This window comes from Dendrobium catenatum, unplaced genomic scaffold (assembly GCF_001605985.2).
Source record: "Dendrobium catenatum unplaced genomic scaffold, ASM160598v2 fragScaff_scaffold_889, whole genome shotgun sequence".
Taxonomy (NCBI): domain Eukaryota; kingdom Viridiplantae; phylum Streptophyta; class Magnoliopsida; order Asparagales; family Orchidaceae; genus Dendrobium; species Dendrobium catenatum.
Genome location: NW_021319351.1, coordinates 142,667 through 169,713, shown reverse-complemented (window position 1 = coordinate 169,713; position 27,047 = coordinate 142,667). Strand labels below are relative to the sequence as shown.

General features: G+C 32.7%; 1 protein-coding gene across 2 annotated transcripts in view; it reads right to left on the bottom strand.

Moving 5' to 3' along the window:
* Nucleotides 1-27,047, bottom strand: part of LOC110107988 (probable E3 ubiquitin-protein ligase XBOS32) — a 29,209-nt gene that overhangs the window by 350 nt on the left and 1,812 nt on the right. The window contains exons 4-11 of one of the 2 annotated variants that reach the window (XM_020838465.2): nt 26,864-27,036; nt 26,608-26,768; nt 24,287-24,345; nt 24,161-24,207; nt 11,262-11,402; nt 896-990; nt 293-731; nt 34-116 (exon numbers count right to left, since the gene is read on the bottom strand). In XM_020838465.2, the coding sequence (XP_020694124.1) occupies nt 86-116; nt 293-731; nt 896-990; nt 11,262-11,402; nt 24,161-24,207; nt 24,287-24,345; nt 26,608-26,768; nt 26,864-27,036 (1,146 nt within the window). In that variant the 3' untranslated portion in view covers nt 34-85. Of the gene's footprint in view, nt 1-33; nt 732-895; nt 991-11,261; nt 11,403-24,160; nt 24,208-24,286; nt 24,346-26,607; nt 26,769-26,863; nt 27,037-27,047 lie in introns of both variants that reach the window. The other variant, XM_028697174.1, reaches the window with a different exon arrangement.

The window sequence follows — 27,047 nt, the reverse complement described above, 5'->3', positions numbered from 1 at the left end:
AAATATTGTGACAAAATTCAGCCAAATACTCACTTTACATCAGCCATGGAAGTTGCAATTAATGCATCTGCTATTTTGAGATAGATCAAACTTTTCGAACATATTGATTAAAAAACCTACACAAATGGTGGACTACTTTCAAGTTGGAAATCAAATATACATTTTAGCACTTAGATTACCAAGCTTGCAAGTAATCACTAGTCACACAATATCAGAAACATTATTATTCCATGCAAAATTTAAGTATTAGTTGCTGCCACAAGCAGTGACATATTTGTTGAGATTGACAAACCATGAAAAAGACTTCTTATGTCTCTTAATATGAGAAGTTGATTGTTGCAATCTTCTATTCCTTACAAGACTATGTATTTTATCGGGGTTGCCTTTGCAAAGGACAGAGTTAAGCTTCAAAGATGGTAATCTTTCGAAGCCAAGGAATCGAAGGGAGGAAGAAGCTAATAATGGGATGCAAGCGAAGTGGCGGTTGGACTTGTGCGACCGAGCGGTGATCGAGTTTCTGTATTCTATGTCAGTTGAGCAAGTTGATGACAATAGGCTCATTTTTGTGAGCTCCTTTCCCAACTTTGCTATATCGAGCTTTACGAACACGACAATGGCCTTGCGACATAGAGGACAAGCAATACAACCCGGAGGGCCTTGTATGACAGTTGTTGTTTGGTTGGTGGAGCATAGATATAATGCGCATTTGGTGCAGAACTCGTGACCACAACCTATAAAAACCGAAATAATGATGAATAAAAGGAGAAATCAAAGGATAAATCAAGTCTAGATAGTTATGATAGTTAAGTATTCAATTCTAATGGCTTCACCAGAAGTGAAACTTAATAGAAGTTATCTAAGAGAAGTGAATTATCAGTGCATAAAAGATTTAAACCTTCTGCATATACTGTGCATTTTCCTTCCAAGCAAACTACACATGGATCCATGCACGCAGGAGACTGGCTAAAATTGTTTCTCCATCCACAATCTCTGCACAAGGTGAAAATACAATCTCAACACTTGATTCATGCAAAATATCTAGGAATTGTAAGTCCATTTAGTTTTGACAATTGGATTAAGGAAATGTATAGGAATAGAATGTAAAAGGCATAACAAAATGAGATGAATGTAATATGTTTGAGAAGCAAAGGCTTAGTTAAGTCCATTATGAATCTACACAATTTATGTTCACTCTAACTGACTAACTAAAATGAAAAAAATTATATATATATGTTCACTCTAATGGTATGGTGATCATAAGACAGAAATAACAAACAATTGATGAAGTAAAAGATTAAGCAATGTACAGAAGTCATATATGATGATTTTTTCATAGTTGATTCCTAAGACATGCTTGAAATCATCATAAAAACTTTCACAAAAATATTTAACTTAACAAGAATGAAAGTTGTTGTTATTTGACTTTTAACGGGGCACGATGACGAGAAAAGATTCATGTAGCCAACCCCATATAGTGGGACAAAGGCTTGATGTTGTAGTTGTTTTTGTAACAAGAATGGAAGTTGAAGGATATTTCCTAAGAGAAACATCAAAACCCATTCGAAACATCATTATCAATTGCCCAATGTTATTAAAAGTGCGCAATAATGTTTGCTTCAAATAAGAAGGAAGGTGATGAGGACATCCGCTCTAATTTGTTTTTGTTGGCTCAAGAAAAATGGCACGAAGGCACGAATGCACTATAATCCCGTTTTGCAGCCGTAGGATTCCATTTCCCTTAAGTCAGATTGTATTTAACCAGATTTCCCCTGAGGGTAATGTCAGGGTTTAAAGATCTAGGGTCCTTACTTCTTATGAGCGCAAGCACTCATAGTTAATTACCCTCTTAACACGTAAGAGAGAACTTTCGATTAAGGATGAAATAATTTTAGGTATTTTTAGTCTCAATAGTGGAAAGATGGAGGTAAACCCAATCACGATCTCATGGTTCCGTCGTCCTGAATATAGCGTAGATTTCAGTATACCAACATTAAAAATCATTGATAGTAGTATCCAGGGAATCTGATTAGCAGCCATGGGTTGACTCCTCTCAGGGATCCCGAGTAGACTGAAGTAGTTAAATGTGGGTTTTAATTTTGTTAGGTGTTTTGGGGTTTACATCTATTAGAATACCCAAAGATTTATTTAGTTTGGGATTTATAACTTCATTTAGAAGTATCCTAGGGATTTGGTTTGGAGTGGGTCTTGTGGTTTCTTTAGGAAATATACCAGGAATTTAAATTTAGATTGGGATTTACGGCTTTCATAGAAAGTAGCTCGGGAATTTAATTTGGAATGGAGCTTACTGCTCAATTTATGAGTTGCCCAAGGATGGGTTTTACAACCTAACCCTATAGGCTAGGATGCCCGGAGGTTTTAAATTATTTGGGTAGGACTTATGGCTTCCCTTAGGAAGTAGTCTGAAAAGCGGATCTTACAACTTAATCCTTTAGACCATGATGCCCAAAGACTTTAATTACTTGGGTAGGAAATCCTACGATAGAAATTCCACATGCTTTCAACATAGGAATCATAATTATTATATTTCAAAATATTATTTAAAGATGAAATTCTTTCTTGAGGCTTTTGCCTTGATTTTTCAACAAAAGTTATTTCGTATGATTAAATTTAGATAGGGACTTACGACCTCTGCTAAGGGTAGCCCGAAGATTTTAATTGGGTAGGTCTTAGTACTTCCTTAGAAGTTGCCTAAAGATGGGTCTTAAGACCTAGCCCTATAAGCTAAGTGACCCGAGTTGTGGGTATTACAACTAAGCCCTATAGACTAGGATGCCCGGGTGAGGGGTCTAGGTTTGTGTTATCACCTAACCATTTCCTTCATAGGTCGGACTTACGACTTCTATTAGAAGTGACCGAGGGTTTTAATTTGGGATTAGGAGTTAGGTTAATTTTTACTTAAAACTTTTCACTAAGGTCGGGCTTATGACTTTCCTACAAAAGTTGCCGAGTAATGGGTCTTACAGCCAAGTTCTTATAAACAAGGCTGCCCAGTGGTTTGAATTTGATTGTTTGAGTGGACAGTAGTGTTTTGAGAGGTTTGACACTTGCGTTAGTGTTTTAGCGGTTCTGTGCTCGTAGTCTCTTTCCTACTATAGTAGTCCACTACTCTACCTGTTTTTCTGGCACTGCTACTTTACTAGCTTTTTTCGTATTTAGCTTTCCTTGCTTTTCAGTACTCTTTTATGCCTATAGTAACAAGATTTACCATGTTCCAACATTAATTTAATTTATTTTTGATGCACTGATTCTTATTTGCTTGTTTGAAGGTACATGGTACTTACAGCAGTTCAGGAAGAGCAAAGTGGTTGAGGATATTACTGAGGGATGGAGAGTATATTTATTTGAAGAACTTGTACAATTTGTTTGAGAGTTATTATTTGAAGAGGATTTTGGAGAGTTTGAGAGCCTGTATATATCAAATAATGGAAAAACATTATTCCCCCTCTTCATTTTATTTATTGCATTTTATTTTAAAAATTACTCCAATTGATTAATAAAAATGCGTTCAAATTTTAACTCAGATTTTAAATTTCTTTTTATATTTAAATTACTTTAGATTTTTAAAACATTCGACTTTACAAAAGCTCTCCTATTTTAATACTCTCAGTTTTTTTAAATGCTCTCGGATAACCAATTTAATTGAATTTGCCAATTAATTGATTTAAATTAAGAAATTTTAATTAGCTTTAGTTTAATTAGTTTCAATCAATTAATTCGTTCAATTAATTAATTTTCATTAATTTTAATTGAAAATAACTAATTAAAATTCACTCATTTCTCAAATTATTTCAAAGCAAATTTTCAGGAAATTTCGACAACCTCCCGACGTCTCCTCCCCACCGAGGGAGAAATCGGGACATCACTGCCGTAATTTCTTCCTACCAGGACCTAAGGTCGACAACGTAGAGTCTTCAATTTTGAACTATCCCGCAAGGATCTAAGATCGACTGTGTGGGGTCTTTGAATTAAAACTATCACGGCCGGATCTAAGATACGATGGCCTGGGGACTTTTAATTTAAAACCATCTGCCCGGATTAAAAATCAACGGCGCAAGTCTTCAAATTTTAAAACCATCCGCCCAGATCTAAGATCGATGGCGCGGGTCTTCGACATCTGTTTGAAAATCAAAATTCTCCATTCTTTCTCCTTCATTTTTTTATTATATATCCAATATTATATTATTTTTAACATTATATAATATAATATAATATTATATAATGTTATATTATCATATTATAATTTATAATATATAATATAACAAAGAGGGAGCCCAATCGGGCATGGGTCGGATTCAGAGGAGCACAGTCCAATAACCAGGAATAGGCCATAGTAGCAACGCGTGCAATCGATACACCTCAACGAGATTTAAGTCAGATTTACACTAAATCCAACCAAACGGGCTTTGTGCACACATTAAATTCGGGCGACGGGTAAATCCCTCATTTTGACGAATTTGTGGGATTTGACCAAAGAAGTGCGTGAAGGTAAAAAGTTACCTTCACAACAGGGAGCTCCTATTGTTATTTCCGATCAAAATGTCATTTCTTTCGATCCAACAGGAAGGGAAAGTTGTCGAAGGAGCAAAGTCGGGACAACCACGGAGGAGAAACAGAAGCAACGCGCGCAATCTTTACACTGCCTATGAAGGAACGAAGTCGGACGGCCACGGGGGGCTGGCGCGTGCGACCTCTTCGAACCGAAGCCGAACAATGACGATGGAGCGGAGCGGTGCGTGCAATCTCTTTGCCTCCTGCGAATAAACAAAGCCGAACAATAACGACCAAAACAGAAGATGAAAGGCGAACCCTAGACGCCTCTGTGAAGCAACGAAGTCGAACAACAATATTGGAGTCGGAGTCGGAGCGAATGAGCAAGCGTAAGTTAAGTTTTTTCGTTCTAACTTTCTTCCTTTTAACATGAAGCAGCAGTTATCGTGGAAAGCAATGCGTCGTTTTGGCGAAGTAGGTCAACAGAGGCGGTTGTTTGGGTTTAATTTTTTTGTTCTGCTTCTCTTTTTTTTATATTCAACAAACGTCCCTATTAATTTGGAAAAGTTGTTTCATTTGGATTCAAATTCAAATTTGAATTCTAAAGCTTTCCATATGAATAACGTATATTAGGAAACCTCATAAACACAATAAAATCTGAAATCAATTTCAGATTTAATGGCACTCCTAAATTAAATCCTTCCTGGGCCCACACTTTAAATGAAAATACCTCAAACTTCATCCTATGTGGCTGACCTCCTCTCTAGCCCCTTTCTCTCTCCAATTCGCCACCTAGACCCTCATTAAATCCCCATTAAACCTCCCTTGGCTGCCACCCCAATCAAGCCACCATTTGGGAATTAATTTGAATTTCAAATTAAAGTTTCCCTCCCTCTAAATCTAAGAATTAACTTCAAATATTTAACCTAGGCCTCTATACTTCAACCCTCTCCTAATCCGGCCCACCTTTCCCCTCCCACCCACGGCCAAACCCCACTCCCTTAGCCGACTTAATCACCCCATTCAAAGTTCAAACCCTAGCCTACTAAAACTGCTCTCACGGCTGTCCAGGGATTTGATGATAGGAATTTGCTGTCCAGAAAATTGTGGCCAACAATATTGTCAACAATTCCTCTCCTGCCTACTATCCAGCAATCCGTTACATGTTGTCCAAGGCTTTTCTAAGCCATACAATTTGCTGTCCTAATTTCCAAGTGCCGGAACTGCTGTCCAGGTCTGCGAAGTTGCTGTCCAGAATTATTTCAAGTGCCAAACTGCTGTCTTGACCTTTATGGCAGCTGTCTAAGACGTCCCTAGCTGCTGTCCAGCCATTTTGGTGACCTTCTATGGCTTTCCCGCTGTCCAGAAGGACTCTGATCACCATCGTGAAGTGAAGTTGCTGTCCACTCTTCCCCAAGCTCATAATCGACCACACCAGAATATCGTAACTCCCCTTCTTTGGGTAAACGCTTCCTCCAATTCACTTATCTTCTTAGTTTATTTCTCAATCGTTGTTATATTTTGATTCACAACGATCATGCTAATTCTTCCCCGCTAAAGCTTAGATAACTAGAGAGTTGAGTGAGGGATTCTTGAATACTGCCTAATTTTATTGTTAGCATTGGGATTTATTGTTGGAAATCATTCATGTATACAATGTTAGATTAAATTGGCTATATTACGATCTTAACTCCTATGCATGTGATTTAGCCTAAGCTTGTCTTACTGCTCTTTGTATTTTATTTTGTCAATTAAAATCAATATAAAGATATAATTATTGTGGCTTCTAACATTAAGCGTGCAATTGCCTTAAACTATTCATCATTGCATGTACGTTTCACATCAGAAGGAGACACAGCGAGCTTGCATATTGCTGGCTACTCATGTGTGCAGAAAAAATCAAAGTGCAAGTTGCGCACCACTTGAGCATGTGAAGTGCTTGCAATTTGATCATTTGACTCCTTCCTAGTTCGATTCACGAAGCTCAAGATCGACTAGTTTGTTTGAAAAGAAAACGAGGAAGAAGACTATTTGATGAGGACATCGACAGACGCTACCGACATGTTTATCGACGGCGGAATCGTAGATCGACGGCCACGATTCAGCGCCTCTACTTTTGATTCAGATCTCATGATGTATTATTTAGTATTTTCAGTTTTTCCATTTTTACCCCTGTGGGGAGTTGCTTTGTTATTGTAGCCCAGAGGGCAATTTCGTACTTAATTTTTTTTTCATGAGTTGAGACCTATATATAGTGGTCTCATATGTTGTATGGAGGTTAATGAATATTTTGAATGAAATCTTGTTTTGTCATCTTTTTCTTCTTCTTCTTCTTGTGGCGCACTAGAGAGGAGAACGAGGGTCAAGGTGAGGGCGAAAAGCAATACCCGCCAGTCATTGGAAGAATTCGTGACTCGTGGTCTATCCCCATCATCCCGATCCCCTTCCTTTCCCCAACCCGCCATCCCTAATCCCCTCTTGGCCGCCAACCACCCCACCTCCTCCACCGTCGGCCCTCTTCCCCATTCCCCACTTGTTCAAATTTTGAAAATACAAAATTATTTGAGTTCAAAAATTTCCAAATTTGTCAAAGCCATGGGAAGTTTTCAAATTCAAATCAATTCGAAATTTGAATCGAAGTGGATTTCATAATCAAACCTTCTCATGCAAACAAGCAAATTTGGAAGGTTCGTAATTTGCTCCCACCCTTTCCCTCTCCCTCTTGATGCTGCCGGCCTCACTAGGCTTCCCCCCCTCCTTAATTGCCACATTAATCCCTCACCCATTTGAAATTAAAAATTAATTTCAAATAAAACTCCCTCCCAAAATTTCAAATCCTGAAATTTATTTCAGGATTTGTTTTAAAACTCCTCCCTCTCCTCTCTTGAAATCGCCGGCCTCCCCCTCCTTAACTCCCCCATTAATTCCCCAATCAAGGCTTTAATTCCATTGATTTGAAATTCAAAATTCAAGTCAATTCCCTCCAAATTTACTCAAAACTGAAATTAAATTTCAGATTTTGATTAATCTCCTCCATAAGTTCTAAACATAATTTCTCCAAACCCTAGCCTTTTCCCACTTGCACCCGCCAGCCTCACCCTCTCTCCTTGGGAATCCCGCCGCCCCCTCCTCTTCCTCTGACGTCCTCGCATACCATAATTGCTCTACTCTCTCCACCTCTTTTCCCCTCTTAATGTTGGAGTTCTTTCCAACGTCAAGCATGCATGGCGGATCACGAATTTGAGTGGGGCCTTGTATTCAACGCCGACGGAAGCCTTAACATCCTAAGATCTCCATTTTTTGACATGGGATTTGAAGACGAAGCCACCGTTGGAGATTATTTGGAGCAAGTTGTCCCTACTCTTGCAAGCGTCATCGACCGCCAACTTTCAAACTACGATTGGAGCATCGTCGGCCACCCACTACCTCCATCTCCACCGGCTACCTCTCCACCAACGAAGTTCTTCGGCGCCTTCTCTCTAGTGGTAATATCCTTCATCATATGGGTCATCTTTCTCCGCTAAAAGCCTACAAATAATTGAGTGAGACGGCCCTTGAGGTGAACCTCTCATTGTTAAGCGTTGGATTTTGTTAATTGTACTTTGCATTTAAATCACCTTGAACTTTGAAAGAATTGTCTTGGTTATTTTCTATTGCACGTCTTTGGCCTAAACAAATTAAAAATTTCAAAATTCTTAACTCACTTTTATGTGCTAGCATTAAATTTAAATGAGCAATACTTTAACCAACTTTCTTTCTAATTTCTAATCGTAACTCCTAGTAGTTTCACATCACTATTTCACTTGAAGAATTAAAGACCAAGACCAAGAACACGCACATTGTTCACTTTGAACAAATTTTCACCTTGACCTTGAGCATCTATGAGGGCATGAAGGAGAAAATGTGTCTTGACATTCTGCAAGATTTCAAGTTTTCTCCTTCGTGTCTCATTGCCTTATTTTTCTCATCCACATGGCTTACAAATATGAACAGTTTATGATAGCTCTTCACGTAGCCTCAACAAACCAAAAGCACTGCTTTTTCACATGTTCTCTATGATTTTTTTGGTAATCTTTACTCCTTATAGATTCCATTCTTGTCTCCAATTTTGAATCATTAGATTCTTTTATTTTGTTTTTTTTTTTCTCAACTCCATATGGACTTGATTTTGAGATTATCTAAAAAATTATCCATAACTTCTATAGTGACGTGAACTTTCTTTGGAATTATTTTTAAATTGGACGTATTATTGTTATGACACACAATTTTGATATAATTTATGCTATTTGTTATTTATGAGGATTTGATAATCTTAAATTATAGATATAATCAATTTTAATGTGAGAAAGGATCTTACTTGGAAGCTACAAAGTCAAAATCTGAGTCTAAAACTATGCCATGCATATTATGATAAATGGCACAATGAAGATATGTCTTGACCCAGGTATCCCAAAGGACTAATCTGCAAGAAAGTTCCTTCACACGCAAAAGAAAAAGGATTGCCGAGTAGGTCTCCTATGGAAGCCATACATTTACTGAGATGTTTGATGGAGAAGTATAGAGAGAAAAATGAAGATATTTATATGGTATTTATTGATTTAGAAAAAGCTTATGATAAAGTTCCAACAGAAGTGCTATGGATAGTTCTAAAAAAGAAATGGGTTAATAATGCTTATATTCAAGTCATTAGAGATATGTATGTTGAAGCTATTACTTGTGTTCAAACATGAGGTGGTTTGACCAAGTATTCTCCAATTTTATTTAGAATTACAACAAGGATCAGCCTTAAGCCCATATCTTTTTGCTTTAGTCATGGATATTCTTACTAGAGATTTACAAGAGGATGTTCCCTGGTGTATGTGTTTTGTTGATGATATTCTTTCTTGTTGATAAGACTAACGAGGGAGTTGAAGGTAAACTTGAATTATGTAGGTCAACCTTAGAGTCTAAATATTTTCATTTGAGTAGATCTAAAACCGAATACATGGAATATAATTTTAGTAGTAATAGATGGGGTTTCTAATTTTGAACATTAATAAGAGTACACATTTTAGATGTATTGGGTCTATTGTTCAGAGTGATGGTGTAATAGATGGGAATATTATTAGTAGAATTCAAATTTGATGGATGAAGTGGAGGAATGCATCAGGCTTGCACTCAAACTTAAGAGAAAATTCTATAGGATGGTGGTTAAATCTGCAATGCTTTATGGCGTAGAATGTTGGCCATTAAAAGAGAAGCATAATATTAATTGTTGTAGAGATGAGGATGCTCAGGTGGATGAGTGACTTTACTTTTAGAGGCAGTACGTGAAAAAGTTGGAGTAGCTCCAGTGGCAGATAAGATTAGAGAGAGTCACCTTAGATAGTTTGGTCACATAAATCGGCGGTCTTCTGATGACCCGGTTAAGAGAGTAGATGTATCATATTTAACCTAGGTTAATAAAGATAAATATAGACCTAAAAAGACTCGGTTAACCAAATCTTGTAGGATGATCCAAAAATCGATTTCTATATAGTTGAATTGGAACATGCAATTTTTAACCAGAAATCAGTTTCTATATAGTTTAATCGGAACATGCAATTTTTAACCAAATATTGTAGGATTCTAAGAAGATATTTATTTTGGGCTTGTTAGTTATAAAATGGGTTCTCTAAGCGTTTAAAATTCATGAATTGGCTTAATAAAAATGCAGATTCCTCTCAAAATTAATTTGTTTTATCAGGTGGATTGTTAGAGCACTTTGATGATAACTTTCAAGGAAAATCTTTCAACTTCTATCAGTGTGAGAGGTCGATATTTGGTGGCTTCTATTTAGGTACTTTTTCAACTACGACTTTGTTAATGATTTTTGTGCAACAATTGAGCTTTGTCAAAATTCCTACACTCCAATTTTCCTTTTTAATGATCCTAAATGACGATGCTTTTTGTTCAGTCAAATATATATTTTTTAATTTCAAATTTTGACAACTTCTTTATTATTGTTTATAGAGGAAATTAGACATGTTTTCTAATTTTGCATGAAAATGGGCCAATTTATGCATAAACTAAAGTTAGTGGACTGTGAATTTTGATCTTTGATGTGTTCCTTTGTGTATCTCATTCTAGGATTGCATTAATAAACACTATACTTTTAAAACTACTGCATAAAGTTATCCACATTTCCTTGCAAGGTTCTACTTAACACACCTTAATATGTTGTCAGCCAAGTATATCACTCAGAGCCCTGGTTTATTATCTGGCTACTTAGAATTATTGCTCACTCATATAAGCCCTCCATCCTCTACATGAACAAACAACACTCTCGTTGCTTCCCATTTCATTAATTATATGAATTTTAAGTGCCACTTGCTTGCTGAAGCTAGAAATTAAATCTTAAAACATGGTCAATTTGCTAAATTCTACCATTTGATTAGATGTATTTGCAAAAAAATAGGAATTTTAAACTCAAAGAACACCTTCAAAACCCCTCAAATCTAATGATTTACATTTCATACAGCAAATGAGTGAACGTAAAATCATCCTTTCAAAAGCAGATTTTTCTAACTATAAGAAACCGAGCACCTAACTATAACTCCCTTGCTAACAACATTTGAATTTGACATCACATCATCATTTCTGAGACAAAACCCTTAAACAAACAAGTACATACAGGAAACATATTGAGCAGAATAAAGAAGAGTGCACTGGTTATTGACATTGGCTAGAAAACAAAATACATTGATGAACCAGAGATTAAAATTTGAGCTAACCGGGCAATTTTAAAAATGCTCATAAGCGGCAATGAGAGGCATGGCGAAGGAAGAACCCGTATCCGGCATTGATTTTCATCGCTTAGAATATTCTCAAGCCAATTTCTACGCCATGAACGAGCCACCATCAATGGTGTTGCACTGCAGCAAAATTACAAGAGCATCAGAGTAATGAACTACATTTAAGACAATAATATAAGAGCCTTGTATAAAAATTAAAATATTTCTTATTATATTACATGTTTAATCTCATGGTGAATTTGTTATGGCAGACCTCAATAATTCAAAATCATATCTTTAATGAGGAAGATTGAAGAAAGAAGTAGCATTTAGAAACCACCCTATAAACATTCCACCTCAGTTATTTCCAACACTCAACAGCCAGAGAAAACACATTCTATTGAGAAAGAATAGAAGGTAATGAAAAAAATTCTACAGCAACGCTGAAACTAAATATGCAAGATGAGTAGACCGATAGCGAAAGAAGTTCATGAAAACAAAAAGGGAAAAAATAGCTAGAAAGACGTAAGATGTGACAACTGAATACAAGTAAAAACTAGAAGAAAATGAATGGACTATTTTTATAGATTTTTTTTTCCATAGCAATAAAAACATTCTCTATTCATGCTACCCTTTCCTATATCGAAAATATGTTCACATATTATCATTTAGTCTTTTATAGTTAATAACCATTCTGGCTTTATTTCTTTTTATTTCAACATGATTTCGAACCATAAAGGCTGCCGACCTATGAGGGGATTTTGAGGGTTTAATTAACCTTAACTTTTTTAATTCATTTATTTGAGTTATAAATTCTTCTTTATCTTGAGGTGAATATTCTAATTCTTTAGTTTTGATTATTAAATCTTGATTTATAATAGCTAATTCGGCAAATTCTTGATTTTTATCCCAATGTTTAATTGGGTCTTCTCCTATAATTTGGATTTCTTCAGCTAATTGAAATATTTTTTCTAAAGCTTTAGGAATGCTAAATGTTGTTTGTTTGTCATCAGAAGATTTATAACGGTGGGAAAGATAAAGAGAAACTGAAGGGTCACAAAAAGATGGTGAAGGTCCACCACACTTTGGCAGTACTCTGATTTTATTAGTAGGGATTGTGGTACTACGCTTACTAATTGTGATGAATTCTTTTGTAATACTAAGATGTCCATCTAAAGAGAGAATGAAATTGAGTCCTAAGATAAATTCTGGTTTTACTGCTTCATGTATCAAGATTTTTGGTAAAGAATATTTTTCAGTGAGTAAATCAGGGGTGATAAAAAATTGTATTTGACTATTAAGAAGACATTTATCAAAATGGAGAGAGTGATTGCCAACTAATTGGGAAGAAGTATTGGTAGGATGATAATTATATTTTTTGGGTAGAAGATTGGTGGTAATAACCGAAGTTGTACTACCATTGTCAATTAAGGCTTGGATATCAAATGATTGATTATTTTCTAGAATTATTTTTGAAGAAACAGATAATAGAGAAGTAGGATAGTTCTGGGCTATCATATTATCTGTAGTTTGGTGAGCTAAATCTATTTTATTTAGGGAAATGATATTATCGTCACTTGGCTGAATATCAAACAGAAAGTTAGCTTATTTTCAACTAATAGAGATTTTTGGCAAACAAAAATAAGTTTTTAAAGCATTTAATAACTACTCACTCATAGTGAGTAAACTCATATCCAAAAAATAAATTATTATGAACTATATATCTAAGAAAACTTTAAATAAAACTGAACTAAAACTTTATTATATCATAGAGAGAAATACTTACAAAGAGAGGCTTGACTAAGACTTGCAGAAAGAAAAACTTGCTCACAAACAACTTTCACACTACTTTTGGAAGGCTCTCATAACACCACACACTTAAGAGAGACGAACTCTCTGTTTATAATACATCATCATAAAACATAACTGCGGTATCATTACCGCATATAACATTTAAATAAGAATTTTACTATATTAGAAAGGACACTACAGTAAAAAGAGAACAGTAGAATCTGTACTTGATTAAGACCGTTTGTCATACTTATCATTTTTCTACCTATCAGCTTATCTGAATTCATCTGTTTTGCCGATTTTACCCTTGCATAGCATTTTCTATATTCGCTAGCCCTTCATCATCCATCCCATCTATCCAGAAACGGTCGTTTGTCTCGGGATCTGAAAGTGGCATATTCCGTTCGGGAGTTAAATTTTGATACTAGGTTTGATAATCTCCTTTAGTAACGATCAGATGTGAAGAAAAAGTTTTAACATATTCTAACAGATTAACGTCTTTGACATAAAATCTGAATATGAATAGAGGTCCTTTGACTAATTTACTGTGAAGAAAAATCATCATATCTTTATCTTGATATGCTAGCTGCATGTAAAATATTGGTTTAGCAAAACCTTTCTCAAATTGTGCTATCTGAAGAGCTCGATAATATTTTGATGACTGATCGGATAAGGTAGGATCAACTGTTGAGTGAGGCGTGTCATCATACTATTCTGCTTTAAAGCTTTCTGGAGTTTTATGAATTTCAATAATGTGCTTGGCACCATCCATAAATTCTTCATAAGCTGGTCCAATAGAATTTAGAATTATGGTTATAGAATAAATTCTATAATCTTCAAATATTTGCCAAATGATTCTCTTGAGTTCAGCATGTTCAAGACATTCAATTTGATATGATAATTTATCATCTCTGCTAATGATGAGTTTACTCAAAAGTTCATATTCCATTAATTTCTGAATAGTCCATTCCTGAAAATTTTTTACATGAGTCAAATTAATAGATAGATGAATCATGTAGAATCCTGGCATGCAGATTTTGCAGAGGCATTATCTATTTTCTGATGCTGTTGATGAAAATAGAGTCTTTGAAGCATAGGAGATGTCAGAAACTTCTTCGTTGGATATATATGAAAGGACTATGTCTTTGTAGACTGTTTCCATATCTATCTTTTTGCTATTTTGGACTTTTTTGAAAATACTTCTTTTGATGTTTTCATCCATTTCTGAGAGATACATATATTGTAGTCGCTTCAACATATTGTCTTCTGATATATCTAGGATAATATTAGACAAATAATCTTGATCTTTTATTATTTCTTCATTTTCTTTTTCTAATTCCTTAAATTTTTGTTTCTCGATTTCTATAGACTTTTCTAATTCTCTAATTTTTGTTTCTTGATTCGCTATAACTACATTTTGTAAATTTGTATGAGTTTTCGGGACAAGAGAAATATTCCCAATATTTACTTCAGCTCTTAATTTGCTAATTTCATTATTTAAAAATTCTACTTGATTATTACCATTAAAACATATAGTTAGACAATTTAAAGTATGTATCATAGCTTTAGTATCTGATTTGTTACACCATAAATTATCTAATAGAGTATCTTGATATATATTTAATGGTTTTGCTATAAGTATTTTGGGTCGGAATTGAAGATTCGTTTCCTGTCTATTGGATAATGCTAGATGATCAAAATGAACTATATTAGTGAAGCTTGGTTCAGGTTTGGAATGAGAAGGATCCATAAATTCCTGCAAAAAAGAGTAGAATTATTATTAGTAAAAATTCCTATGTTTCTTAAATATGTTTTTCTAAAATATCAAGGAGGTTTATAATTTGAAGATCTAGTGACTCTTGATAAATAATCTGCTAAAAAATTATTATCTCCTTTAATATGCTCAAAATTTACTTTGTAACAATTTCCTTCTATTGTTGTAATAAAATTTACCCATCTTTTACTATATATCTTCTTCTCATTTTTATTTTTATAAAAATGTACTATGGCTTCGCAATCTGTTCTTATAGTAAATTCTTTTTGTAAAAATAATTTAAAACTATGTAATGCGTTTATTACTCCTAATATTTCATAATCTAGAGAAGTTAGGGATTTATGGAGTTGTTTAAAACTTCCTGAAGCATATCTACATAATTTTTCTTTTGACTGAAAGGCTTCTTTGTAAGGTTTTATTTTTAATTCAGCTTCCCAACCATCTTCAGATGCATCAACTACTACTATTTTATAATCTGATTCTAATAATAAAGTTAATTTTGGTAATGTTTGATTTGTGTTTTTATTTTTTTTATTATCTTAATATCTTCTTAATTAAAATATTTTTGTCCATTTTTACTAGTTTTTTTATACAAAGATTTTATAGTTTTTCCTAAATCTTTAATATAAGGACGAGCATAATTTAGAAGACCTAAAAATTTTTGTAATTCTTCAGTTTCTTCTATCTTATATGGAAATTGTAAAAATTTTAGGGCTATATGATCTTGTAATTCTATTGAGCCATTACCAATTCTTTGTCCTAAGAAATCAATATATTCTTAGGCTATTTCGATTTTCTTTTTTGATAATATAATACCATTATTAATGCAAAGTTTTAAAACTTCTTCAATATGTTTATAATGATCTTTTAAAGTGTGAGAAGCAATGAGAATGTCGTCTATATAAACCATAACATAATCTAAATGGCCAAATATATTATCCATTTTTCGTTGAAAAATACTTGGAGCATTTTTTAATCCAAAAGCCATTATTTCCCATTCGTAATGTTCTATGGGAGTAGTAAATACTGTCCAAGGAATAGAATTTGGATTAAGTTTTATCTGCCAAAAACTAGATTTATAATCAAACTTGCTAAAATATTTTTTATCCTGTATTAAATTGATTAACATATCTTTATCTGGGATTTTGTATCCATCATCTTCAGTATTATTTATCATATAAAAGTTCTTTTTGAAAGTTGAAATAACTTTCAACCTCTATGATTGAGTACAGTAAATTCAAAAATTCATGAGTTTGAATCCCATAAGTCCCCATTTATGCTTTGTCTTTGGGCTGGTGGAAAATACTCCTGAATCTTTGAAGAATATTTGTATAGTCGATGTATGTCGAATTATTCTCGCACCTGTTAAAGAGAAAATTTATATCATAAATAATAGTTATAGGATATTTTCTTAAATTTACCTATGGAGAATGAGGAATCAAAGAAAAAAAAAATTAAAGCAAATTTTACCTTTTTAGGAGAAATAATTCTTAAAAATATCTTGATATATCCATAAAAAGTAATTCAAATGGTTCTTCGATTACGAGCAGATTTACCTATAGAAATTAGAAATAATTTAGCACCAATGTATGTAGATATTATAGCTGAACTTAAAAATATAAATATGGATGTAGATGATATTTTATTAGAATATGTTAATGCAGAAATAGATACGATTATGACAGTCCTGAAGAGGCATATAGAAGATAATCAAGGTATCAATTTTGTTCAAAAAATTAAAACATTAGGTGACAAATTGTTAGAAGAATTAAATAATTTATTCTATAGATAAATTATTAGTCATCCCATCATCATGACTTCTTCTCCTAGGTGCAAGAAATATAGCTTTAGAAAAATAACACCGATAGCCAGCATGATTCATAGGCACTTAACATTAATAAAGATATATTATCTTAGCATGAACAGGATAATAGTTGCATGCAAATATTCAAATAGTAACAAGATATATTATATAGGTATGAATAAGATATTAGTTTCATATAAATTCGTGAACAGTGGCAAGATAGCGACCACATGTATTAGTCATAAAGTTTTCATTAGAAAAATAAATAGTGATAGACAATTAGCATAAATCTTATCATAGTTATTTCATTAATCACATCATGAGCTTATATAGCAAATTATTAATTTGTAGACACGGTTGTATTCATTATAGGTTTGGAAAAGTCTATTCCCTAGGATTTAGATATTATAATCAGGCACGAATAATCAAAGGATATTATATTGATAGGAATAATACATTAGTTCATACTAAATTTTTAAATAGTAATAGAAAATTTTTAGTAGATATGAATAGGACATTAGTCACTTACAAATTTTTCAATAGTAAAAAAATTTATATATTTTGTATTAGAAAAACACTGAGTTTTAGAAAATTAAATGATTTGTGAACTAGCACAACATTACAATTTTTTACATTACAAAATTTTAACCTAGCCTCAATAAAGTTAAAATCAAGAATTTGCCGAATTAGCTATTATAAATCAAGATTTAATAATCAAAACTAAAGAATTAGAATATTCACCTCAAGATAAAGAAGAATTTATAACTCAAATACCATAACATAATCTAAATGGCCACATATATTATAATATCATTATTAATGCAAAGTTTTAAAATTTGTTTATTTTAGAGAGATCTAGATAACTCATATTTATAATTCAGATCTTCTTGATTCAACATCATCATCTGAATCTTGTTTGGTTTTTAATTGTTTATAATCCGAAAATCTTATACTTAAAGTGCCATCTTGATTTTCAAAGAATGAATTTTCATAAGGTATTAATATTGGTTTATCTAAAAATGAATTTAAATTCCATTCTAGGCCAGCATATATTTCTGGACTAAAGTTTTTAGTAGAAATAGCTTTAATTCCTTCGCTAGCTAACATAGATTCTAAGGTTTCGTTATTAAGTTTAAATTTAACATTTGAATGTTCTTACATTTTTCCTATAAATCTTGTAGTTATTCTTAAATTTTTTGATCCAACTGTCATATTATATCCTTTGGTTTTAATTCCTATTTTTATATTTTGAACACATTCCTTTATATACAACAACAACAACAACATTCCTTTATATCCATAATAAAATTTGGTATGAAGTATATGATGGCTCCATTTTCATTCATGTCTATTTCAAAAGATCCTATAATGGATTTTGCTAATTTTGTCCATCTGTTGTCAAATAAGATAACTAAAGACTTGGTTTCTAGATTTTTTCGATCTAATCCTTTAATACCAATAATTACTAATCCTAAATGTATTTGTGTCATTTTCATAATTTTTATTTTATCCCAATCTTCTTTAGTTATTATGGTTATAGATATTTGATCAGAGTTAGAAATACAACTAATTTTTTGTTCCGCTATGATTTGAATAATATTTGATTTAGAAATCATCGACTTGTTATATAATTTTCTTGTTTTTATTAAATTTAATTTTCCATTATTAAATCTATCTAGCTGTCCTTCCATGTCTATTATTTCAGATAATTTTCTATCATAATTTATAGGATTCTTTTTGAATAACTGCAAAGTAGTTTGTTTATTCACCATTTTTTATAACTAATGCGAGAAATATATGGAATAATTTTGTTGTGATTTTTAATACTTTTTGCTAATTCGTCTAAATCACTTTGTTTAACTAATCCTGTTAATTTATTCTCTATATCTAAAAGTTTTGCTTCTAAAAAATTTATCTTTTGATAAATTTTTATTAGTAAAATAGTTTAGAAATTTAAAATTTTTGGACAAGTTTTGTCACTATTTTGGGCTCCTAAATACGAAGTTAATCCTATAACATCGGTATGGTAGTTTTGGCAATCCTTAAGCGTTTCTAAATATATATTGGAATTTTCTATATTATTCATGTTAATATAATTTGTTTTAAATCAGCAAAAGTAGTATTTAATTTTTGTAAACTAGTTTTTATTTCATTTAATTGATCAAAATCATCTTTGATTTTTCGAACTAAACTTAGCGTAATTAAATGTTTTGTAGTTTGATTTTCTACTTTATCACAATAATTATTAATTTTTCTAATGATTTCATCATTTTATCCTCTAATATAAATTATTTTTTCATTAATTTTTTCTAAAGTTTGCTTTTTAAGAATGATACTATTTGTAAGTTTTTCTATAATTCTATATATCTTTTCTTGATGATTTTGAAAAGATTCAGATAAACTTATTAGTAAATCTATAATACTGTTAGTAGAACTATCATTACTATGCAAACTGTGCCTATATTTTGAATCGAAATAACATATAATTTTGTATTTGTCAAAAATGATTATTTTTTTTTCTATTTTGCGGTAATTCTAAATCTAAATATTGTATAATTTTTGGTTCCATGACCTTTCTATGCTCTGATACCAACTTTATTAAGGCTAGGTAAAAATTTTGTAATGTAAAAAATTGTAATGTTGTGCTAGTTCACAAATCATTTAATTTCTTAAAACTCAGTGTTTTTCTTATACAAAATGTATAAGTTTTTTCACTATTGAAAAATTTGTAAGTGATTAATGTCCTATTCATATCTACTAAAAATTTTTTATTACTATTTAAAAATTTAGTATGAACTAATGTACTATTCCTATCAATATAATATCCTTTGATTATTCGTGCTTGATTATAATATCTAAATCCTAGGGAATAGACTTTTCCAAACCTATAATAAATACAATCGTGTCTACAAATTAATAATTTGCTTTATAAGCTCATGATGTGATTAATGAAATAACTATGATAAGATTTGTGTTAATTGGCTATCACTATTTATTTTTCTAATGAAAACTTTTTGACTAATACATGTAGCCGCTATCTTGCCACTGTTCACGAATTTGTATGAAACTAATATCCTATTCATACCTATATAATATATTTTGTTACTATTTGAACATTTGCATGCAACTATTGTCCTGTTCATGCTAAGATAATATATCTTTATTAATGATAAGTGCCTATGAATCATGCTGGCTATCGGTATTATTTTTCTAAAGCTATATTTCTTGCACCTAGGAGAAGAAGTCATGATGATGGGATGACTAATAATTTATCTATAGAATAAATTATTTAATTCTTCTAACAATCTGTCACCTAATGTTTTAATTTTTTGAACTAAATTGATACCTTGATTATCTTCTATATGCCTCTTAAGGGCTGCCATAATCATATCTATTTCTGTATTAACATGTTCTAATAAAATATCATCTACATCCATATTTATATTTCTAAGTTCAGCTATAATATCTGCATACATTGTTGCTAAATTATTTCTAATTTCTACAGGTAAATCTGCTCGTAATCGAAGAACCATTTGGATTACTTTTTATGGATATATCAAGATATTTTTAAGAATTATTTCTCCCAAAAAGGTAAAATTTGCTTAATTTTTTTTTTCTTTGATGCCTCATTCTCCATAGGTAAATTTAAGAAAACATCCTGTAACTATTATTTATGATATAAATTTTCTCTTTGACAGGTGCGAGAATAATTCGACATACATCGACTATACAGATATTCTTCAAAGATTCAGGAGTATTTTCCACCAGCCCAAAGACAAAGCATAAATGGGGACTTATGGGGTTCAAACTCATGAATTTTTGGATTTACTGTACTCAATCATAGAGGTCGAAAGTTATTTTAACTTTCAAATAGAACTTCTATATGATAAATATAGAACATAAAGTTAGCTTATTTTCAACTAATAGAGATTTTTGGCAAACAAAAAGAAGTTTTTAAAGCATTTCTCCCTTAGGGGAGAAATAATTAATAACTACTCGCTCATAGTGAGTAAACTCATATCCACAAAATAAATTATTATGATCTATATATCTAAGAAAACTTTAAATAAAACTGAACTAAAACTTTATTATATCATAGAGAGAAATACTTACAAAGAGAGGCTTGACTAAGACTTGCAGAAAGAAAAACTTGCTCACAAACAACTTTCACACTATTTTTGGAAGGCTCTCATAACACCACACACTTAAGAGAGACTAACTCTCTATTTATAATACATCATCATAAAACATAACTGCGATATCATTACCGCATATAACATTTAAATAAGAATTTTACTACAGTAGAAAGGACACTAGAGTAAAAAGAGAAGTAGAGAACAGTAGAATCTGTACTTGATTAAGACCGTTTGTCATACTTATCATTTTTCTACCTATCAGCTTATCTGAATTCATCTGTTTTGCCGATTTTACCCTTCCATAAGAAAATGAATTGACTAATTTACAAAAACTATCAATGAAGAGTCACTAGATCTTCAAATTATAAACCTCCTTGATATTTTAGAAAAACATATTTAAGAAACATAGGAATTTTTACTAATAATAGATAATTAGGCAAATTCTATTTCTCTAGCTTTCTTAATTTTTTGCTTAATTGTAAATATTTGCTGCAGTTTCTCATATCCTGTAGTTATTCTTAAATTTTTTGATCCAACTGTCATATTAGGAGTAATAAATGCATTACATAGTTTTAAATTATTTTTACAAAAAGAATTTACTATAAGAACAGATCGAGCTCTTCAGATAACACAATTTGAGAAAGGTTTTGCTAAACCAATATTTTACATGCAGCTAGCATACCAAGATAAAGAGATGATGATTTTTCTTCACAATAAATTAGTCAAAGGACCTCTATTCAGATTCAGATTTTATGTCAAAGACGTTAATCTGTTAAAACATGTTAAAACTTTTTCTTCACATCTGATCGCTACTAAAGGAGATTATCAAACTTCCTATCAAAATTTAACTCCCGAACGGAATATGCCATTTTCAGATCCCGAGACAAACGACCGTTTCTGGATAGATGGGATGGATGATGAAGGGCTAGCGAATATAGAAAATGCTATGGAAGGGTAAAATCGGCAAAACAGATGAATTCAGATAAGCTGATAGGTAGAAAAATGATAAGTATGACAAACGGTCTTAATCAAGTACAGATTTTGATTTGGAGAAGATGAGAAGGAATATATGTGTGCTATGTACGTGGAAATTGTGGTCAATGGAGTCCATTTAAGTGAATTTAGAAGTTATTCGGGAGGACACTTGTCCACAGAATTTTAAGACAATGATACTTTTGGCCAACTCTGAGGAAGGATGCAGAGGAGTCTTCAAGGAGATGCCCACAATGTCAGAAATTTACCCTTATGTAGTTGCAACTAGTTCACTAGCTTCAATTAATCAGTAACTCCTGCACATTCATCATATGGGGCATTGATCACTTGGCCCCCTTCCCACTATCCAATGACCAAAGGAAGTTCTTATTCGTTATGGTGAACTATTTCAACAAATGAATAAAAGCCAAAGCACTCTCTAATATCACCTCCAAAACTTTCAGGAATTTCTTAAAGTCAAATGCAACTTGTAGATAAGGGCTACCTCTCACCATTATAACTGACAATAAGCCACAGTTCTCAAAGAAAGTATCAAGGATTTCTATTAGTCACAAAACATCCGTCTTAAGTTTTCTTTAGTGCATCACCAACAAACCAACAGCTAGATAGAAGTGGCGAATAAGCAAATAGTGAACCTTTTCAAGAAAAAAGTGAAAGGAGCCAAGAATACTTGGGTAGAGGTATTGTCCTCAATTTTATGGGTCCTAAGAATAGCTCCATCCTTGATGACAGGTCAGAAATTATTTTCTCTTTCCCTCAACGCAGAGGTCTTACTCCGAGTGGCAAACTGCATAGTTAGCAAGTGGTAGCAGTCGCCATCTTCAGCGAGGGAGAATGGAAAGAAAAGAATCAAGAAGGTCTAGAAGCAGAAGACGAGCTCAAAGCAGAAGTCACACTCATCCAGGAAGAAGTTAAAAGGAATATGACTAAGTATTACAACACCAATGTCAAAGAACAGTCCTTTCACATTGGTGACCAAGCTCATGAGAAGGTAGGCGCCACAGCTCGCCACTTAGTGCTAGGTACTTATAGGTTCCAAAAGAGTCAAGTGAATTGAAGAACTAAATGTATACTCATATATGTCATCTCAGAAGTCTCAAAGGTACTTATAGGTTCCAAAAGAGGAACCGACCTAACATACCCTAGCAGTGAAGACTCGGCAAAAAATGGTTGCCCTTATTCCAAGCTACATGACAATTAAAGGGCTTGATCTAACTAAGCAAAGCAACCTAAGAAGATCACCGCTAAGCGAAATTTCAAGGGTTCACAGATGATTCCCCAGACTTGGTGGAGTCATCTCCTTAGCAGAAGTCGCCCTCCCAAAGCATCTTGTCAATAAACAAGCCACCAATGGAATTTATCAATCCAGCCACATGGAAGGTTCGCTCCAAGGAAGACTCAAATATGCTTTCTCATGTTCGGCCAATTATGAAGTTTGCAACCCCCACAGTGCAAGTGGACTAGTCCTTCACACTGGAATAATACAAAAGCTTTGCCCAGAAGATTGCCAAAATAGCCAAATGACTCCTGTTCGTTAGTCCTTTCGGCTCAACCCATCATAGGACTCCCCTTCATCGACCCGCCCACTAAGGGAACTCATTCTGAAGCTGAAAACTAAGCCTCGGGAGAATAATCTCGCAAGTATCTATTAGATCATAACATGTGCTCAAAGTAGTCCATACAGGGTCTCATTTGTTATTGCACTTTTTAGCTTTTTGTGTGGCTTTTTATATAGCCTTTGGATCCTCATAAATAAAGGGTGAAGAGGCACGTTTTGAAATTTTTTTTTTTTAATCTTTTTAAAATACTATTGAGCTAGCGGAGCATTTACCTCTCAGCTTTCCTCTTAAACTTTCATAATCTTCTTCTTTATTTTTCATACTCTTCACAAGCACTCATGTTTTTATCTCTTAATTTTGCTAGCTAATGTGTTCGAATATCATCCACGGACAAATTTGAATTCAACAACCTTATTTTTGTTTTTTATTTCGACGCCATGCAATGCGATAACCTTATACGATCTGTGTCAATCAAAATGCGAATAAATCCATGATTCAAGACATGCATAAAGGGGAAATAATTTAGAGCTCACACATAGAGGTCAACCTATCCTGTTTGCATGTTTTTTAAATTTATTTAAGAATCCAGCGATCAAGTTGCTTATTTCAAGATTCAAGATGCATTCTTGATTCATGTATCAAAGTACATATATCATTTGCATATAACCAGGTGTTGTTTCAAGAAGTTTATGAAGGTAGTATCATTGAAAAACAACTTGATTTAAATCAACATAGATATTCAAAAGTTGTTGGGCATCATGCATACTCAAAATTTACACAATAAAATCTCAAGAAACACAACTTCCATGTTCATATACAAGGTTAAAAATTAAATTTATTACCGGTTAGCATTCTTAGCAGACAAGTTGGCTCCTCTGGCAATGAGAACCTGCAAACCTTTAGTTGCTTAAAATATCAAATCAGAGTTTGACATAATAGGAAAAAGAACAAAAAATCAAATGGCATACTTGGCAGCAAGCAGCATTTCCACCACAAGCAGCATAATGAAGAGGAGTGCTACCTGCTCCTGTCAAACAAAAACATCGAGGGATTCATGAAATTGTAAAATGAGCAGTTAAAATTGCGATGTAATCACGACAATAAACTCCAATGGGGCTAGGGTTCTAATTGTAGCCTGGAGCCTCCATGCTGTCAAAGTTCCTTAGGTCAACCACGGCTCACTGTTTACAAAAAAAAAAAAAAGGAGAAAAGAAAAACACCCTTAACCTTCAGTCATTTGGGAAGCTAATTGGATAAGGTAACCATAGTTGCTAACATGAAAGTCTTCACATCACAATCAAAGCTCTGGTTACCTTAACTGGTAAACCCAAAAAATGAAACTATGAGAACTTAATAGGGTTAAACCCTCGCTTTCCTAAAGGACTGCACTTTGCACACTATCAATAGCAAGTCTTCTGAATGTTGAGCTAAGAAACCTCCTTAATCAAAAGTAATCTTCGATCAAGAGAAATAATTAATGGCGAGGGGTTGGCCTACAGATAATCTTGAACTTTATAAACAAATAAATCCTGAACTAGTATAAAGAGAAATCAAGTTAATTATATATCCGATCTACCTTAGAAAAAAAATTCTTTAGCTTTTACATGAGGGTTCATGAGTTGTCTTCCCTAAGTAATCAATCTTACAATGAAATTATAGGATACCATAATGCAACCCTGGTTTGGAAAAATCGCATTGTTATCATTTATCAAAGAAATGCCTTAACCAAGTAGATTCACAATGGCAATCTTTTTTATAATAAGGCAATTAATGGAAAGTATAAAACTTTTTTATTGAACTTAAGAAGGCATCAAGTACTGTACAAATTAACTTGTGCACGCTAAGAAAAAGACATCTTAAATTTAAGTTGAAATTATTAAAATTATGTATGATATATCATTGACAAAAATTAGAGTAGTTATAGAGTGACAAAAGTTCCCAATCACAATAAGATTACATGAATGGTCAAAATTAAGTTTGTATACTTTCATATAAGTCAAGGAGATGCTTCAAAAGGATATTCAAGCAGAGGAACCATTTTTTATACTATTTGTATATGATATTCTAATCGATGAGACCTCTTATGAAATATGCAAAGATTTAAAATAATAGAAGAAATGTTAAGAAAACAAGGAGCTTAAAATTAGCAGAAAGAATTTGAGAATATGATGAACAATACATGAAATCTATTATTATTAATCAATGTTGCCAAAGATTAAGTGATACATGGGAGTGATCAATTTGAACATCATAGATCTATTATAGAGAAGAATATAGATATTAACAAGGATATGACTTCTAGTGTTAGAGTTATATTGATGAATATGAAAAGTATCTCATAAATATTGTCTATTTAGAAAATATCATTAAAACTTTAAGGAAAATATATGATCCATTTAGGGTGGTTACAACCATCTATTAAAAATAGTCGTAAAATGGCTATGAGAAAAACATACTTTTTGAAAGCTATTGAAGGTAGTATAGACGTCTCCTTTTGAAAAAGTCAGATAACAACTTTCTTATAGTTATCAAACTCTAGCATATTTTGTTGCAAAAACTTGCTTCTCATTACATAAATTTCTCCAAAAAAAAAAACTATATATATATATATATAGCCAAACAGAAGCGTGAAAGCTGATTGGAAAGAAAATTCATAAACAAGCTGTCCCAAATGAGCCCACCAGATGTATGTTAAATAAATGAATGATAGATTAAAAGTAAATTCTATTTTTAAAAAAAATGATGAGAGTATTTCCTTCTACAGAGAAGGTATTAGAAATATACATGTAATTTAGAAAAGCATAATGAAGGGCAAAATATACACCAAGTAAACGAGTAAATAAAACCAATGAGAAAAGATGGAATTGGAAATAAAGTAGACCAAGGTTAATGTAAATTGAAGCTTCTAAAAAACCAGTGCAAAATAAATTTGACATCTCATGTAACATGCAACACGCAACATAAATATGCGGAGAAAGAGGATTCATAAAGCTAAAATCCAAATAATTGGAATATAGTTTATGATGGTAATTGGCTTGAAATAGAACTAAGAAAATGTAACATAGTGCCAAAAACCTTTAAGGTTGATGATGATGATAATGATTTGCTTGGTTGAGTGGCACTGCCTTTGACCTCTAAAGTGGAGTTCTAAGGTTAGAATCCCTCCAACATGAATGAAAGGAAAAAAAGAAAGTTGTACAATAGCACTAAAATCTTTAGCACATAACTTTTCAGGAAAGGATAAAATAAGAACAGTAACATATAGACAGAAGGAAAATAGGAGAATCACCAACTAGATCAATTATGGCACCATCATTTAGTGTGAGCTCAGAGACACTGGCTCCCAAATCTAATAGTAATTGAACACTTTCAGCATGCCCATTTAGTGCTGCCAAGTGAAGTGCAGTGATGCCTCCATCGGCCCTTCCATTAATTACCTTAGACAGTTCACTAACAGAAAATGTAAATGTAAGAAGTATATTAAATCAATAAATCACAAAATAAATATATAAAAATCGGGATAGTAGATCAGACTTTCAGCTTACTAGAGATCAAAGTTATCTGTAACAGATGCTTCAATGGATCCACTCATTATATGCCAAAATTCAACTATACTTGGCACATAATCAGCAAGGAGGAGACGGATGCAACGAGTGTGACCATTTAGAGATGCAAGATGCAAGGCCGTCCCACCATGGAGATAATCCTTCTTCAGAATCTAAAATTTGA